Source organism: Hippopotamus amphibius, chromosome 9 (genome assembly GCF_030028045.1).
Source record: "Hippopotamus amphibius kiboko isolate mHipAmp2 chromosome 9, mHipAmp2.hap2, whole genome shotgun sequence".
Taxonomy (NCBI): Eukaryota; Metazoa; Chordata; class Mammalia; order Artiodactyla; family Hippopotamidae; genus Hippopotamus; species Hippopotamus amphibius.
The window spans coordinates 125,060,796-125,076,525 of NC_080194.1; the positions used below are offsets into that span (position 1 = coordinate 125,060,796).

The following is a 15,730-nucleotide window of genomic DNA, read 5'->3' on the forward strand; positions in this document are numbered from 1 at the left end:
TGTCACCTCTGCTCCTGTTCCTACAGGATACTCTCACCTTTGGGACATGTATATTTTTGTGTGCGACACGTATCTATTTTTTTCTGCACTAATGGTGGTGCCTGTTCTGCACCCTGGCTTTTGTACTTACGAGAGAATCCGCAGCGGCACAGAGAGCACCACCTCATCGTGTGACAGCTTTGTCGTTTTCCACTGTGTGGACAGACCCTGGCTCAGTCGCTCAGGCATTGCTGGTGAATAGTGAGTTGCTTCCACTTTCTTACTGTTACAATGTTGTCATAAATATTTTGGACTTTTAAAAATGTTACCGTTTTCTGGGTACTCAGCAGATGTTTGAGGGATGGGACATGCACATTGGACTCATGTACACGGGCACAGGTGTGGGCCAGCATCTGCACTGGCACCACCCTGCTCTGTTAGCACGGGGACACGCCCACTGGTCACAGGCTATTTCTCTGAGGCGTAATGAGTCTTATTTATCAGCTGTTGGGGTAGTTTTGAGTAGAATGCCTTACTGAGCTCCATTACCTGTCTCAGGAGATTCAGAGCAAACTCCAGATTCTGCAGCCTCTGTCTGTTGATGGCATTAACTTCCGTGAACTTGGCAGCAAGAGCCGCTTCCTACAGGAAAGCAGACAGGAGTCAACAGGCTAAGCGAGGATGAGCTGGACAGTGTTTGAAAAGTCTGGCATTTGAGGGGAGAGGGTACCTTCTTGCCCCTTCCTACCTAGAGTTCTGCTACAGTCTCATCTGCGGGAGAGAAAACTGGATTTAGAGTCAGACGCCTAAACCCTTGAGCAAGTCTGTCTCTGAGCCTTAACGCGCTCGTGTATGGAAGGAGCTGATAACATCCGCTCTCCGTGTGTGCCTACTTACTTAGGGGGAGCAGGGGGAGTCTGTGCCTCCGGCTCACGTAAGCCCAGGAGGCTGTCTTTCTAGGCATATTAATGTCGCTGCCCCAGAATAAGTTATTATCGTCTCTTACTGAACCTGTTGGCACCCAGGAGGGCTCTCAGCCCAGTTTCCCTATTGTGTGTGTGTCTCTGAGGCCTGCATGCCTTGCTCTCAGGAGGGAGAGAACTCCGAGAAGGCCCGGCCCGCAGAGCTCACCTCTTCCCTCACTTTGGCGGCCGGGGAGTGGAGCCTGGCCCTCTTGCTCACGTGGCTGTTCCTTCCATTCTCCAAGTCAAGGAAGGACCTGAGTTTCTCTGCTTCCAACTCGTAGTCCTGGGTGAGAGAGACATGGCAGAGGGCAGACGAGAGCAGGTGAGACCACAATGTCCTTATACCCCTTCCAGCTGACTGCAGAGGTCTTCCGCTCAGCCACACCCTGTTCTGACTGCCAGGAGGCTTTGAGAACCATTGATCCGTCAATGGTACTTAACTACGTCCCCTAACAACATACCAGACAAGAAAAAGTGGGCCCACAATCCCCCTCCGTCCCCAACGCATGCTCCCTCCAGGCCTTCCCTGGCTGAGAGGACGTGGTGTTCTGCCTCTTCGCTTAGCTCTGTACTGTAAGCCTTTTCTCACGCTGCCTCCTTCTGACCCTCCTGTGGATCAGTTTGATGACTAACATCCATCGTGTGGTTACGTGATAATTTGCTAGCTGTTCCTCTGTTGGACATTTAGGTTATTTCTAGTTTGTCTATTTTGCTATTGTAAATAATTCTGTTGTACAATGAATTTGTTAATCCCACATGATTATTCTTTCATAATTTTTCTTTAGGATAAATTCCCCCAGTTACTGCTTTAAACAGTAGAAAATCCTTTTCTGGTATTCGATGCCTAGTACCATCTTGTTTCCCAAAGGGCTGTTGTGCTAGTCTGCACGGCCACCAGCAGTGCCTGAGGATGCCCCCGCCAGCCCAGCCGGCGGGGAGAGGCCCAGCTCCCTTACACTCTGGGCAGGGTGTCACTTCTCACCTTGACAGATTGCTGGTACTGCTGGGAGTGGGCATAGACTTTTTGTACTTCCTCTTCCCTTCTTGCTATTTCATCTAGCAGGTTCTGTAAAACAACAGAGACTTCAAAAACCAAAAATTAAAAAAAAAAAAACAAAAAAAAAAACCCAAAACCTAGATAGAGTAGCTGGATTCCTTAGAGTCTAGAATTCTTCTATAGCACCAAGTATAACGAATGGCTTCCTTGTTCACATTTGTTTTTTTTTTTTTTTAGAGCTCTAAGCCTGAGTGAAGAAGGGCCAAGAAGATAATTATCTCTGGCAGGAAAGTTGTGTTTACTGAGTGCGTCAAAATGTCAGGCACTGTTCTAGGAGCTTTCTTAGATTATCTCACTGAATCTCCCAACATCCTGTGAGGTGGGCACCCTTCTCACCTCCAGTTTATGAACAAGGAAACCCAGGCATAGTGTGGCACAGTGACTGGCCCATGGGCACAAGGCTAATGGGGGCAGGAGCAGGATTTGAGACCAGGCTGTTGGGTTTCCTGTTCCTCGTCTTTCACCCCCAGGCCCTGCTGCCTTCTGGGGAGCCAGGACTCTGGGCTTTGGAAATGGGTTTTACCCACGAGGGCTCACTCCTCTGTGTCCCTGTAGCTATTTGCTTATTTAGCCAGTCTGTGTGGAGTGCCAGCACTGGGTCAGGCCCGATGTTGGGTACCGAGGAGGGAGAGGTGAGAGAGACCCTGGTTCTCAGAGACTCGGGTGCTGGGAGCCCACCCGGCCAGGACCGCTGCCAGGCCCCCGTCCACAAAGGGGCTTGCTCACCTCCAACCCCTCCTTGCGACCGTGCACCTGTGAACCTGGAAGCGGCTGTCTCACCTTCTGGTTGTTCAGCTTGGTCTCCATCTGGCCGAGGCCATCTGTCTCCTGGGGCTCGTAGCTGGGGATGTGGGACAGGAACTGCAGCAGGCAGTCACGGCCACTGCAGAAGGCGTTGTAAGCAGCCCGGGCACTCTGCAGGTTCTGGGTCCTGAGGGGCAAAGCCGGTCAGGCCTTTGAGCTCTCAGGTCTCACTGAAAGCTGCCTGCTGTCCCTTTTTAAAGAGGTCACCAAAGGTAATTTAACTGTAAATAACCTAAACATTCACCAGGAAGGAAGTAGTTCGGTAAACTACGGAATATTGGGTTGGAATACTGCCCAGCCTCTGTAAAACACAGGAAGGCCCACGTGTGTGTACTCACGGGGGTGCCCACTGTGAATTCTAGGACTAAATAACTCATGGATCCAAGGGGAAATCACAAGGGAGGTGAGGAAAACTTTTGAACTCACTGAAAATAAAAACATCAAAATTTGTGGGACACAACGAAAGCAGCGCTTAGTGGGAAGTATGCAGTTTTAAATGCTTAGATTAGAAAAAAAGAAAGCTCTCAAGTCAACAATCTGAGCTGCTATCTTAAGGAAGAAAAAGAAGAGCAAATTGAACCTATGTAAGCAGCAGTAGGAAATAATACCGAGCAGATGTCAGGGAAACAGGAAACAGGAAAACAGGAGAAAGATCACTGTGACCGAAGCTGGTTCATTGAAACAGTCAATAAAGTGGTAAACCTCAAAATGATCAGGAGGGGGAAAAAATGAACAAATACAACAAAAGAAGATATAACATCAGGTATGAGAGCAAGGACATTCCCTCAAGATCCTGCAGACAGTCAAGGATAAGAGAATACTATGAACGGTTTTATGCCAAGAAACTCATCAACTTGATGAGGTGGACAATGTGTCCTTGAAAGACACAAACTTCTAAAGTTGCTCAAGCATTAGGTGACCCAAATAGTCCAATATTTATTAAAGAGGTTGAGTTTGTAGTTCAAAACCTTCTTACACACAAAAAAACCAAATTGCAGGCCCAGATGGCTTCACTGGTGAATTCTTCCAAGCATTTAGGGAAGTAATACCCATTCTACACAAACTCTTCCAGAAAACAGAGGAGGAGGAGGGAACACTTGCTGACTCATCAGGCCAGGAAAATATATGACAGGGAGAACAGCAAGACACACTGTATGCGGTGTGCTGTCTGCCTTCCCCAGCTCGCACAGAATGTTTTTGGAAGGACACACAAGAACCGGTAGCAGTGCTGATCTTAGGGGAGGGTCTGGTCATTATAATCCCTTTGAGTTTTTTATCTTGTATATATACTGCTTTTTTCAAAAAGAGGAAATTATTTAGGAAACAAACAGCCTCAGTGTTGTCTGAACAAATCCCACTTTGGTGCCTCAAGGCAGACTAAGCCGAGGCCCCCACGCAGCCCCCTCACCTGAGCTCCACCTGCTGGCAGAGGTTGTCGAAGCGCTGGCGCAGCTTGTGCACCTCGGCCTCCTGGCGCTCCAGGTCTGGGCAGTGCTCCTGGAAGCGGCTGGCCAGCGAGCCAGAGCACTGCTTGGCTGCCTGTAGGTTCTGCTCCACCTCGCTGAGGAGGGCCTTCCGGGCCTGCAGCTCGGAGGCCATGGCCTGCCGGGGCGGAGAGGCAGGTGGCGGGCGCTGCAGCCAGAGCTCCACGGCCCGGACGGTGCCACCCACAGCACTTGGGGCCGCCCACTTTGAGGGGGTGGTGGGCCTGGGCCTGGGCAGGGACTGGGCCTTTGCCTCTTAATTTCTCCTCAAACCTGTGGTCATTTCTGCAGCTTCCATTTCATTACAATGAACAATACCCTGGGAAAACCAGATGCTAAAACCCTGCGGCGCACAGCACATGCCCGTGCCCGAGACTGGGGTGGCCTTGGCAAAGGCTCTGGGCTCTGAGCCTGTTTCCTGGGCTCTGAGGTGAGGCTCTCACCACAGGGCAAGGGTTTTGTGAGATGGTTTGTGAATAAGGGGCCTCTCGCGGGCTCACAGACCCCCGTGCTTAGAGCAGGCCCAGCAGCAACTATGAAGAGGGCAGATGCTGGGCTGGTGCAGAGGCTCCTGTGCTCAGCTGACCTGCCCTAAGGGTGTGTGGGCCCAGGTGGTCAGATCTGCTTGTCCAGAGACACTGGAAATCTGGGAGGATTATGCAGACCTTTTTTTTTTTTTTTTTAAAGGCCATGTGGTTTGTGGGATCTTAGTTCCCTGACCAGGGATTGAACCTGGGCCACGGCAATGAGAACACAGCATCCTAACCAGTGGACTGCCAGGGGATTCCCAAGGGATTATGTGGATATTTGATTTTAAGGTAGTAGCACCTGATTTCCACAGGCCACACAAACCCCGTGTGCGGCTGGGACTCCAAACCTGGAGAGACTCGCTGCCCTGGGCTTTGGGCCCCTCAGCTACCCAGAGGTGGGGCTGTGGGAGTGGCACCTGGAGCCCATGCACAGCTCAGAGAAAGGCTCCCGAGGCTCAGGACTCACCGCCAGCTCCTGCCTCTTGCTGTCCAGGGCGTGGCCACTCTCGGGCACTGTGTCCTCCTGGGCCAGTTGGTTCTCGTACATGGCCAGCACCTCCCGGCCCTGCTGCAGGCTCTTCTCCAGGCGGTTGGCAATGTCGACCCTGCGGACATGAGTCAGGAGTTGGCGGGGGTGTGGCCTGGCCCTTGACCCTGCCTGGCCTCCCCGCAGCCCGTCTGCACCCACTTCTCCTGGGCCGCGTCCAGCAGCTGCACCAGGCGCTCGTATCTGCACTGGGTGTCCTCCACCCGCGTCCTCAGCAGGGCTGCGCTGCCGCTGCCTGGGAGGGCCTGCACGAATGCCTTGCCCTCGGCCGTGCTGCGCGCCTTCTCGGGCTCGATCCGCAGCAGCTCGTTGGTGATGTTCTGTGGGGACCAGAGCCCCTTGCGTTGGCCACAGCCAGCAGCCCCTCTCCCCACAGGGACGTCCTCCCCGGGGGGCCTGACGGGGTCTGGGGTGCCAGCCTAGGAGTCTGTAATGAGCATCCCCGGGAATTCTGATGCAGTGGAGGGTGACTCACGAGTGGTGAAAATTAGCAAGTAATCATCAAGCACTTCCTGTTCCCACTACACACGAACAGTGGGGGCAACCCCGATGAGGTGGGTACGGCTCCAAGCAGCTTAGGAGGGGATGTGGTGGGGCCCAGCCTTGCCACCACCCCTGTACCAGCCCTGGTGTGAGCCCCATCGAGGGCCACGGCACTTCTCTGAGCCCGGTTCCTCTTCTGTAAACTGGAAAGAGTCGCGCCCACGGCGGAGGGCACCGAGGGCCCGGGAAACGGTGTGTGTGGGAAAGAGGTAAGCAATGGATGGTGTTCATGTGTCTCATCTCGCCCCATCCTCCCAAGGCCCCCTGAGTGGGGACCAGCCCATTTTACTGAAGAAACGGAGGTTTGGGTTTAAATGGTGTGTCTGTGGTCAAGGCGAGCAAGCTGGCTCAGTCGCCCCAGGGCCCATGTGCCGCCGGGCACCACGGCCTTTCACTCAGCTCAGTGCTGAGCTGCTCAGGCCGCAGTCCCGCTGTCGTCAGCTCTGCCCCAAGCCCTTTCTGCTGGGGACGTGTCTGGGGGGCTCCAGGCCTCAGGCACCTCCTCAGTCCTCGGCCTAAAACAGCCCCCCTCCCCACGACTTATGACTTCTTTTTATATGTAGCAGGTGGTCCCTGTCGAGCACCAAGACCCCCTAGTGGGGATGAGACCTTGAGCAGGGGCCCTGGGGAGCTAGTGGGCCAGCCTGTGCCCCCTGCCTGGGGTACCTTGAGGTCCTTGGCCCGCTCGGCACTGTCCTGCACGGCCCGGCCCTGCTCCAGTGGCGGCCGCAGGATCCCTGTGATGGCCTTCTCCTGCCGGTCCAGGTCGCTGGTCACCTTGTCCAAGCCAGCCAGCAGCTGCCGGCCCTGCAGGTCAGAGGCATCTGCCGGAGGGAAATCAGAGTCGGGTGGCAGTGGGGGTCGTGAGGCCCAAGGGAGGATGCCTAGGAGGCAGCTCAGCCTCCCCCTCTGCAACACCTGCTGTCCCATCTGCAGCACAGACCCTGGGTCCGGCCCCTCCTCCCTGTCTCCCAGAGCCTCGGGCGGCAGCCCTGGCACCCACCTCCAGAGTTCTCTGCCTTCAGCACCTCATGCCGCTGCTGGAGTGCCTTCCTGCTCCCAGCTGCCTTCTGCCGCAGGCTCTGGTACTGGCTGCTCAGGCTGTGACAGCAAAAACTGGCTGGGGCCCCAGGGCAGCCCACCGCCTCCACCGCCCACTGACCCACTCTGGACTCTGGCTGGACAGACAGCCCCGAGGAATTGGGCGGCTCATCAATATGCTTTGAACAGTTGGCACACATGGAGTATGCTGAAGCGCTGGTCTTTCTTTGCTCCTGGGTTCAACAGATCCCTTCGTTCCCTCCTTCCCTTCTTTGTCTCTCTCTTTTCTTCATAGCAAGTCTTACTATCTAAAATTATCTTGTTTGCTTATTTGTTTTCCCCACCAGGATGTTACCCCTGAGGAAGCAGTACAAAGGAGGTGAATGAAAAAATGAAGGAATTCCTCGAATCACTCATTCAACAAAGAGTTCTTGGGTACTTGCTTTGCACCAGGTACTTAACAAGGCCCTGAAATAGTATATCTCAAGGAGCCCCTGCCCAACGAGACTGACACAGACACAAAGCACCCTCATAAGAGCAGCACGAGCAGTGGCAGAAGGTGCTTGAGAGCCAAGAGGCGGCAGCCCTTTTCCCGGAGCCAGGGTAGAGGACAAGGGGGCAGTCAGGGAAGGCTTCACAGAAGAGGTGACCCTGGGCTGGGCTTTCAAACCGAGAGGCCTGAGCCAATAAGGTGGTGGGTTGGTGTGCAGGTAGAGGGAGCAGCGTGTGCAAAGGCCCAGAGGCACTTGCAGAGAAACCACTCCCTGAAGTGTGCCCAGAGCGGGATGTTCACACACAAGTCAGCCTGGCCAACAGGATCTGCTGCTGCCACTTGAGCCTCCAAGGGGGTGCAGGTGTGGGAATGTCAGTGGCACCCTGAGGCTGAGTTGGGGTGTCCAGGGCTGTGAACAGGTCCTGAGGGGCCCAGGGGATGGGGCCAGCCCACGCTGACTCCTTCCTTTGCCCCCATACCTGTCAGCCAGAGCCAGGGCCTCGGGGTCAGTGGGGGGAATCATGAAGCAGATGGCAGGGGCAGTCAGCTCATTCCCCGAGCTGTCCGTGAGGTCCCAGCTCTCCCCATTGTTCCTCTGCAGGGTGTAGCTGTAGCCCCGAGAGATCAGGCCCTGGCGGGAACACGCAAGTCAGAACACACAGAGAGACCCGCCCGGGCTGGTGGCCAGGAACCCAGTCACTGTCAGCCCTGGCCCTAACTCTGGGACCTGGGGAGCCTTAGCCTGTCTCTCAGACCCTCCCCAAGACGTTTCCGCGTAGAGAGCTGAGAGGGGCCAGCATCAAGGGAGCGTGTGTTGGGTCTGCGGGCCTACCACCCACCTGGATTTCCCTTTGGGGACCCCCCGTGCAGTCCCAGCCCATGTCGTCTCATCCTTCCATTCCCTGACTTCTTGGGGTGGACAAGTGACTCAGGTCTGGCCAATGAGAGAATGGCATCCCCGGCCACAGTGATCAGTTTAGGCTGGACATATGACTCAGAGTGGGCCAATGAGAATCTTCCCTGGGACTTCTGCTGGAATGACTGGGGCCACTGAGCTGGTAGGACAGAAGGCCTGGGCAGCAGGTGGGGTGGGGGGTTGGCAAAGAGTGACCCCAATGACAGAGATGAACATAACTCCTGAAAAGATCTGAGGCTCTCTTTCCGGCCATGTCACCCCTAAGACCTTTCCGTGACACGAGAAGAGGCAGATCTGGGCCCAGCCTACCTGGGGCACCTAGAGCACCTGGGCAGGGGCTCACCTGGTCACTCTCAAAGTCACAGAGAGCCTCCACGGGGATGGGCTTGAGTGGCATCTCCCGGCGGTACTTGAGGGGCACCACCTGTTGCCCTCGCTTCTGCAGGCCCTGCACCACGTGCTCGTACTTGTCCAGAGCCTTCTCCTGGTCCTGAACGTGGAGGGGAGTACCCAGGTGAGACTATGCGGCTTTCCCCAGTCAGCAGGCAGGGGGCTGGGGAGGGGCCTGCTCAGGCATCACTCACGTCCAGCTCCCGCAGCAGCAATTCAATCTGGTATCGGTCTTTGAAGTCAGGGCTGTATTTCTGATTCAGGTCCAAGTCCACCTTGCACAGCAGCTCCTGGGCATCCTTCATGTCTTTGTGGAACTAGGGAAGACCCGGGGGCCCTATCACGGACAGGACACCACTAGGATGCCTGGGGCTAATCCTGGCTGTGACTGTAAGCCCATTCCCAGGTGGGGCTGGGCCTCCCACTCCCACTCCACAGGTTCTGCTGCTCGGGGACATCCCCAGCCCTCCTCAGCCCAGCTTCCTGGGGGGCTTCACAGGGAGAAGCCGGGTCCCTTCCCACCAATCCATGCAAGGCCACCTCCATGACATGTTGTTTTCATGTGTATACCAGTAAGCTTAGGGGTCTCCTCTATTCCACTCCTCTCTTTGTGCTGGGGACACCCTGACTTATTCTAAGTCTTAGTACATGGAAGATAAGCCTCCCCACATGGTTCTAGAAAACTCTCTTGCCCATTGTTCAGCCCATCAGCTCTGGAATCATTCATTGTCAGCCGTCCCCTGGGCTACAGCTGTGAACATGATTTTGGGATTCCTGTGAAGCTCACGGCCCAGCAGGGCTGAGACACTGAATCAGGAGTTAGTTACATTAGTGTCATCTGAGTTCAAGTGTCCCCAGACCGCCTACTCATAAGAATCATGTGCAACTCTCTTGTTGAAAACACACATCCCTGTGGAAACAATGCTTCCATCAATGCACCTGTATCCATCAACAGGTGAATGGATATACACGGACAATGTGGTCCATGCATGCAATGGAATATTACTCAACCATGAAAAGGAATGAAGTTCTGGTTCATGCTACAACATGAGGAACCTGGACAACATTAGGTTCAGTGAAAGAGCCAGACACAAAAGGCCACATATCATGTGATTCCACTTCTATGAAATATCTAAAATAGGCAAATTCAAAGAGACAGAAAGTAGTTGAGCAGTTACCAGGGGTCAGAATAGGGAGTGATTGTTTATTGGGTACAGAGTTCCTATTTGGGGTGATGAAAAAGTTTTGGAAAGGCAGTGGTGCTGGTTGCACAACATTGTGAATGTAATGAATCCACTGGATCGTACACTTAAAAATGCCTAAAATGCAAAAATAGACACACAGATGTAGAGAACAAACATGCGGACACCAAGTGGGGAAAGCGGGGAGGGTTGAGGGGGAATGAATTGGGAGATTGGGATACCAAACTGTACACTCTAGATACATGCATTTTATTGTATGTTAACTGTATCTCAATAAAAGTTCTTTTAAAAAATGCCTAAAATGGCACATTTCATATTATATATATTTTACCAAAATTAAAACCCCACACACCTATTCCTGCACCTACACTATCCTGGTGAGTCAGACTGTCCAGCCCCAACCCCCAGGGAAGACGGACAAGGGCCTGGCAAGCTTGGGGCATGCCCATGTCATCAGAAGCGCAGGCAGTGGTAGGCCTGGGAAGGCAGCCTTGCAAGGCTATTGGAGGAAGTGGTGCTGAGGCCACCAGTGAGCCAAGTGGGCAATGAGTGCTCCTACCAGTGGGGCCCCAGGCTGGCAGGTACCTGGTGGTAGTCTTCCATGTACTTCAGGTGGCTCTCCTCACAGATGAGCAGGTTCAGGTACTCCTTCCAATCTGCGTGCACAGCCTCCATGTGAGCCTGCCAGGAGAAAGGGGGCAGATTGTTGCTGGCCAGGTACCTGGGACACCAAGGGAGGGATGACAGGATTCCAGATCAGGAAAGGGTAGAGGAGAGGGGCATCTGGCCTCTGCATGGCTGTGGTTCCAAGCCAGCTCCTGCTCAGGGGTGGGAGAAGGAGAGAGGGGAATGTGTTAAGGAGCCAAGCAGGGCTGCCGTGTACAGGTGCTCAGGTTGTGCACTGCACGAGGGACAAGTAGGGGCTGTGTCTGCCCAGACAAAGTGGTACTTAAAAAAAAAAATCTCACAAATGTACTCCCCAAATCCATGTCCACCAGAACTCAGAATGTGACTTTATTTGGAAGTAGGGTCTTTGCAGATGTAGTTGGTTAAGGATCTCAAGACGAAATCATCTTGGATTTAGGGTGGGCCAAAAATCCAGTGACTGGTGTCCTTATAAGAAGGGGAGATGACAGACAGTTGAGGAGGCCATGTGAAGACACAGAGGCAGATACAGGAGTGATGCAGCTCCAAACCAAGGAATGCCAAGGGTAGCCAGCAGAAGTAGGGAGAGACACAAGGAAGGATTCTCCCCTAGAGACCTCAGAGGAAACAAGCCTGCTAACACCTTGATTTCAAATTTCTGGCCTTCAGAACTATGAGAGAATAACCTTCTGTTGTTTAAAGCCACCAAGTTTGTCATCATTTGTTACAGCTGTAATAGGAAACTAATATGGGTACCACATGGGCTTCAGAAGTCTGGGGACTGAGGGCAGGGCATCGAGAAAATGAGAGGCGGCAGGGTGAGACAGAGCAAGAGGAGGTGGCAAAACGGAGAGACAGACAGAAGGACACAAGACACAGGACCCCCAACTTGGGGCCTGCCCAGGTGCAGGCAGCCCAGAGCAGAGGCCATCCGGAGGCCAGCCTGGAGAAGGCATCCCTTCTTGGGGCTCACGTACCTCAATGGAGTTCCTTCCGGGGTGCTCGGCGGCAAGCAGCTGGTCACCCTCACTGTGCAGCTTGTTAATTCTCTCCTCTTTGGCCTCCAGGTTCCGGTTGATGAAATTCTATAGCAGGGGCAGTGGAGGGGCTCAGCGGCCAGCCGGGCAGCCCCATGCTCCTTCCTGGCCCCCCAGCCTGCACCCTCAGAGCCCAGTGCCCACCTCATACTGGCGCCGGCGGCTGGGGTAGTCGAGGTTGCGGTCACTCCAGTCGTACTGCATGCGGCTCTGGGCCTGCTGGTCCAGCCAGTACAACTCGTTGGTGCAGCGCTGCATGTAGTCCTTCAGCGAGCTCAGCTGCTGCTGCCGTGCCTGTGATGCTGCCTGCAGCCGGGCAAGGACAGGGCTGCAGCCTTGCCAGCAAGAGCCTTGCTCCACGCCTCCTGCCCTGCTGGACTCCCTTGGATAAGTCACCCGACCCCCCTGAAACCCTTTCATTCATTTAGCAAATGTTTATTGACCATCTACTACGTGCCGGGCACAGCTCCAAGGCCTGTGGATATAGCACTGAGCAAAACAGATAAAACCCTCACAGAACTGACATGTTTGTGAAGCCTCAGTTTACTCATCTGCAAAATGGGAATAACTCAGTGCACCAAGCCTGGCATACAGTTGGTGCTCAATAAATGTCAGCAGCTACGCTTCTACTTTTGTCTTTAACATGTTATAGTGCAAACTATAGGCAGGGAGGAGGGGAAGGAGGAGGGATGTCTGCGTTTCACTCTGCAAATGAGAACAGTAGTGAACATATCTGTGGGGCCCACCACGTGCCAGGACTGTGTACGGACATCAACTCATGCAATCCTCAAAGCATCCTATGAACCAGGGACTGGAAGTGACTGCTTTACAGATGAGGAAACTGAGGCTCCGCAGCTCGTGCTCAAGGTCTCCCCACCAGAAGGGAGGGAGGCAGTCTGGCTCCAGAGCCTCCTACCAGCTACACTATTACCACCTCTGCATTCTCACATCTGAGGTGTCTGTAACGTCCACAACAAGAAAGCATTTATGCATCATTTGTGCAGTTTTAAAAAGAAGACATTCTTTAAAGGTTTTGAAAAAGTAGAAACTTTTGCTTATTAAACATGTGGCACTGTACTTGGCACACAGTAGGTGCTCAATAAAGCATTAAGAAGGAAACGATAGGATGAACGTGGGGTCTCTTGGGGTTTTCCACAAGAACAGGGCAAACGGGTGCCTCTCAGATAGAGGCTCAGGGTACTGCCTCTTCCTACTTCATCCCCCTCCATCCTGTTTGAAGTGTTTACTGTACACACTTCTGTCCCCACGGCCCAGCTTCCCATCCCCTCCCGTCCTGTTCCTGGGGACATCTCACCAGCAGTTTCTGGTACTTGGCCTGGAGTTCACCGTCCTGTTCCTGAGGATGGAGCCAAGGGCATAGGTTAGGACGGGGTGTGCAGACCCTGGGAGCCCTCGTCCCCAGGGTCCCCTTCACCCCCATGCACACACCTTGCCCCCTTCCTTGGCCAGGTGGGGCCCGATGGCCTTGACCTCATTGTGGAAAATGTTGTGCTGCTCCACCTGGTGGTCCACCAGAGGCAGGTCTGTCCCGAAGCTCTGGCTACTCAGCTTGTCCTGTCCAGGTGAGCGAAGGGACAACATGCATGGGGGTGAGTCAGGGGCTCGGGACTCGCAGCCCACCTGGTACCCTGTACCCTAGGAGCCTCAGCCCTCCTCCTCACAGCACCAGCCAAGGAGTGTGCGAAGTGGCCGTGGAGGGACGTGGGAAGAGGCTGTCACATCCCATCTCATTTAATCTCACAGCAACCTCAGAGGCCCTCATGGTTACCATTTCCATTTCACAGATGGGAAAATAGGCTCAACCAGGGGAGTCACTTGCTCAGGGTCACCTGGTGACTGGGCTTCTCCATGGTGGAGACGGGCTAGTGAGGGCATGGGAAGGGCAACAGCGGGCCAGAAATCTGGCCACTGCCCCCAGCCTGCCAGGACTCCAACGATACTGCAAGGGTCCCAATCTCTACCATTTCTGCTGTGTGACCCTGGGCCTACTCTGCACCTCTCTAAGCCTTGCTCATCTCATTGACACAAACATCAGGAAACACCAGGAACACGACTCCCTCCCTCGCAGGACTGTGGTGCCCATTCAATGGTGGGGGTCTCCCAGCCCACACACAGCCCCACCTCAGCTGCAGCCTGGCTCATACCAGCTTTTCCTCCACCAGGGCCTCCCAGTTGATCTGTGGGTTCACTTCCTTCACAGCCAGGTTGTAGATCTGCTTGTGTTTCCCGCGGAGGTTGGTTACACGCTCCTTCAGCTGACGGATGCTGAGCAGGGAGAGTGGCCACCCTGGTTAGCGGGGCTGGTTGGCGGGTGCGCTGCCTGTGCCCTGAGGGGGACCTCCCACCCCAGCCCCTGGCCTCAGCGTTTTGTTCAGTGTCCTGGAAGGACAGGGTGACAGTGGCCTTGGGTCCAGGCAATCACTCCCACCCCACTCCTATCCACTTTCCTTCACTCTGCCTTCCCCCACCAATGTTTGCCAAGAGCCCTACTGTGTGCCCAGATTCGTAGGAGGTTCCAGAAGAAATAGGCAGGTCTGCTGCTCTCTGGAGCCCACCACCCAGCAGGCGCACAGGGTGGTGGGGGCCATGGCAGGGACAGTGCTTTGTCCACACCTGAGCTGAGGCGAGAGCCAGGAACTCGGGAAGCCAGCTGGGCATCAGGCGGGATAGAGCGTGCTCACAAGCTTGGAGGTCAGCGGGCTGTGGTCACACTAGGACCAGGACAGGGGACACCATTGCTCCTAGCCTCAGTTTCCCCAACTGCAAAATAGGTTGTTGTGAGGATAACAAAGTGTTTGGCTTGTGCTGGCATCCAGTTAGCCCTCAACAGACCCTGACTCGGGTTCCTGAAAGCTGGGCGGCTGCAGCCCCCTGCCCTGGCCCTGAGCAGCTCCCTCAGGACCTGAAGTGGAGGGAACCTACTCCTCGGCGATCATGTCCCCCTGGGGGTGCTTCATGTGCTTGGCGATGGCCGAATCCGCCTCCAGCACATACAGCAGCTTCTCCGAGTCCGACACCTTCTGCAGGGCCACGTCCTGGTGCTCGGGCTGCCGGCCCTCCTGCAGCCGGGCCAGGTCCTGTGAGAGTCATAAGAAAGGGGCGGGGGAGACAGTGGGTGGGGACTCAGTGGGCACTGCCAGGATAGGAGGGGTGGGAGGAGAGGGGCCAGCGAGGTGCTGCCTTGGCCCCGCCCAGCCTCTGCTCAAATGACTGCTGTGGCCCGCTTGGGACACAGCTGTGCACAGAGACATGGCCCCACCCCCGGCCCATGGGGGAGAGCCCCCCCCCGCCGAAAGGCAAGTCACAGATAAACCTCACAAAGGTGACTGCGAGTTCCTACAAGTCAGTGTTTACCAAGGAAACACAGCAGAGGTGGAATGTGGGGGAACTGCTTGAGCTCTGGGGGTCAGCGAGGCCCCTCTGAGGCGGTGACACAGGCTAAGAATGAAGGAAGAAAGTGAAGAGTGTTCTAGGCAGAGAGAATAGCCTGTGCAAAGGCCCTGTGGCAGGAAAGGCAGCTGTGATTGAGACCAGAAAGGAGGGATGGGGGAGGAAGTGGCAGAGGGCACAGGGCATGGTCCCACCTGTCCTTAAAGGCCATTCCTCCAGGGGCTCTACAGGGAACAGGGTACAAGCTGGAAGCACAGTCAGGGGTTGTGACAGGGCCCAGGTGAGAGACGAGGGTGGCCCGTACGGGGGTGTCACCCGTGAATGGTGAGAATGAACAGAGTGGGTGGGCATCTGGGAGGTACAATCGATAAATTGCTGATGAATACAGGGTCTCTGCTTATTTAGGGAAGAACAATGAATTGGCAGCGGGGACAGCAGGTTTCTAAACACGGCCCCTTAATCCACTTAGTGGACTTTCAGGGAGCATGACTGGGCACCATGCCAGGCCCTGGGGACGCCAGGCCCAGGGAGGACGAGTCAGAGACTGGATTGAGCACAGACGGGGGTCACACGGGGGACCCCAAGAGCCCAGTCCCCTCCCCTCACTGGGTATCAGCGTCCCCATCTCTGCAATGGGAGTAAGAGAAATCCCTGCTTTAGGAAAGGCATGTAAGTGCCCAGAGGAC

At 54.8% G+C, this 15,730-nt stretch overlaps 1 protein-coding gene across 5 annotated transcripts in view; it reads right to left on the reverse strand.

Moving 5' to 3' along the window:
• The window catches only part of PPL (periplakin), a 43,689-nt gene that overhangs the window by 3,737 nt on the left and 24,222 nt on the right, over positions 1-15,730 (reverse strand). For 3 of the 5 annotated variants that reach the window (XM_057747753.1, XM_057747752.1, XM_057747756.1), the window contains exons 3-21: positions 14,577-14,731; positions 13,799-13,919; positions 13,083-13,208; positions 12,949-12,990; positions 11,778-11,939; positions 11,574-11,681; positions 10,537-10,632; positions 8,944-9,066; positions 8,703-8,849; positions 7,923-8,074; positions 6,913-7,010; positions 6,576-6,733; positions 5,508-5,686; positions 5,286-5,424; positions 4,214-4,407; positions 2,728-2,932; positions 1,927-2,010; positions 1,111-1,227; positions 529-621 (exon numbers count right to left, since the gene is read on the reverse strand). In XM_057747753.1, the coding sequence (XP_057603736.1) occupies positions 529-621; positions 1,111-1,227; positions 1,927-2,010; positions 2,728-2,932; positions 4,214-4,407; positions 5,286-5,424; positions 5,508-5,686; positions 6,576-6,733; positions 6,913-7,010; positions 7,923-8,074; positions 8,703-8,849; positions 8,944-9,066; positions 10,537-10,632; positions 11,574-11,681; positions 11,778-11,939; positions 12,949-12,990; positions 13,083-13,208; positions 13,799-13,919; positions 14,577-14,731 (2,499 nt within the window). Of the gene's footprint in view, positions 1-528; positions 622-1,110; positions 1,228-1,926; positions 2,011-2,727; positions 2,933-4,213; positions 4,408-5,285; positions 5,425-5,507; positions 5,687-6,575; positions 6,734-6,912; positions 7,011-7,922; positions 8,075-8,702; positions 8,850-8,943; positions 9,067-10,536; positions 10,633-11,573; positions 11,682-11,777; positions 11,940-12,948; positions 12,991-13,082; positions 13,209-13,775; positions 13,920-14,576; positions 14,732-15,730 lie in introns of those variants that run through there. The other 2 variants (XM_057747754.1, XM_057747757.1) reach the window with 2 other exon arrangements.